The 2,135-nt window shown below is 41.9% G+C and overlaps 1 protein-coding gene across 1 annotated transcript; it reads right to left on the bottom strand.

The window, feature by feature from the left end:
- Nucleotides 1-388: 388 nt before the first annotated feature.
- LOC125850452 (uncharacterized) lies at nucleotides 389-1,780 on the bottom strand. The gene has a single exon (XM_049530300.1). It carries the CDS (start codon nucleotides 1,646-1,648, stop codon nucleotides 467-469), a length of 1,182 nt encoding a protein of 393 aa, XP_049386257.1. The 5' UTR covers nucleotides 1,649-1,780; the 3' UTR covers nucleotides 389-466.
- Nucleotides 1,781-2,135: the final 355 nt, after the last annotated feature.

Here is a 2,135-nt window from a genome sequence, read left to right as displayed (position 1 = left end):
GAGTTTGATGTCTCATTTATATTGCTTCTAAGCATTATGAATTTCAGAGATGAATCTTAACAACGTCTAGATAAACTGGGATGATCGGGTTAATACTTGAACATCATGAGCAGAAACCAGCTTTCTCGACATAAAAATCTGATATCATACTCACAAAATGTAACTGAATATGCCTTGATGTATACACAACAAAATGGAAGAGAGGGGATTCTTGAGAATAACTTCATTATTTCATTATTTTTGGACGGAATACAAGCAGTTAATTCTTACTTAACTAACACTACGAACAAATTACAAATCATGTCACCCCAAATATAGTGATATATAAGGTCCTTCTTTCTATATTATCAAAGAACAAAAATGTGTCCCAAGATACAAACAATCACACAATTAGAAAGAGGAAATAAGATTACGAAAATGTTTATTTGAATTCTCATTCTCAGTTACATCTACAAAGAACAATACCTCATGTTCGAGTACAAGACGAGTCAAAATCATCAGGAGCAACTCTAGCAATCCAATTGTTAAGTGTCCTCTTAATATCAGCATGATTAACATAAGCCAATTCATACATACTACACAAATTCACAACAAGAGACTCATTCAACGCGACAGTCGGAACCCTCTCCAGAGCATTCTCCAACACCTTAATAGCATCCGATAAATCCCTCGAATACATCAAACACAAAGCTTTATTATTCATAGCCACCATATCCATTCCATCCCTCTCGATACACTCTTCGTACTCCCTTACAGCAGAGACATAATCCTTCTCCACTATATACATCAATGCCTTACTCCTACTAACCAAATTCCTCAACCCCACTTCACTTTCACTCCCTATCATTCCCTCCACCGCGCTAAACGCCTTTTTCGCACCCTCCACATCTCCATACTGCATTTTCACATATCCTAATTTCGACAACACGTTCGGATCATCATCCCCACATATTCCAATCAGCTCATTCAACAAACCCAAACACAATTTGAAATCTTTTTGACTCAAATGATGACTAATTATCGTATTCAAAACCAAAATCTCCCTTCTTTTCCACAAATCTTTACTGGGGTTAGTTGAAACTTTCAACTTTTTCGATCTAATAAAATCAATAAGCGTATATAACCTGTCGAGTGATTTCATCCGCTGAGCAAGAGAGTAAGGAAGATAAGCATGGAGCCAACGGAGAGCAAAAGGGACGAAATTGCCCTTCATATTGGGGTAATGATTAGGGTAATTCTGGTAATGGAATTGTGGGGTGTTGAAATCTTCGCCGTCGAGGAGGGTTTCGAGCTCTTGATTAGCATCGACGGGACGGCGGAGCTTGGTGAGTGCTAAGACGTTGAAAGTGAGGTACGTGAGGTGTTCGTGAGGTTTAGTGAGGAGGCTGAGGGACCGCGCGTGGCCGACTTTGTCGAGGATTGACTTCCACGCGCCGCGGGTGGCTAGGTCTTGGAGATCGGAGAGTTCATGGCAGATGGCGTTTAGGGAGGTGTATGGGTTGTTTAGTGGATCGTCAATGGCAGTGGTGGTGTCCACGGCGGCGGCGGTGGTGGTGTCCACGGCGGCAGCGGTGGTGATGTCCACGGCGGCAGCGGTGGTGGTGTCGGGTTGTGATGGATTCGGGTCGGGTAATCCGGCGGTGTCCATGGCGGAGAGGAGTTGTATGCGGCGGAGGAGTTTTGGTCGGGGAGCTGAATTGATCTGGAAGTTAGGTGTTGAAGGCTTTTTGGTTTTGAAATTTCGGGTCGGGTTCTCAAGTGGGTTGGATTTGAGAGGGATCTAGATCTATTGAATTTTGGAAAATCTACTCATGATGATTAGAAATGATATTCAACGGATTCGCGGAGATGTGGATGTTGAGGTGAAGCGGAATGACCTGGGAGGCCCCTGTACTTGGCTTCGTTTGTCACATGAACCCTTCTACTCACGACTTTGCCAATTGAACCCTCGAACCCACTGAAACACAACATTTTAAACCATTTTAGCTTCACGTGCATTTCAAACACACCGTAAAATAACATGTCATCATCCACATCAAATTTTTAATGACACATCATTTATTTTTACTTTATTTAAAAAAATTTAATTTCTTGTTCTTTTTCATTGTGTTTCTCCTTCACTGCCCCTATACTTG

The sequence above is a fragment of the Solanum stenotomum genome, unplaced genomic scaffold (genome assembly GCF_019186545.1).
Source record: "Solanum stenotomum isolate F172 unplaced genomic scaffold, ASM1918654v1 scaffold17077, whole genome shotgun sequence".
Taxonomy (NCBI): Eukaryota; Viridiplantae; Streptophyta; class Magnoliopsida; order Solanales; family Solanaceae; genus Solanum; species Solanum stenotomum.
Note: the sequence above shows the minus strand (reverse complement) of the source record. Positions and strands in the feature narration are given on the sequence as shown.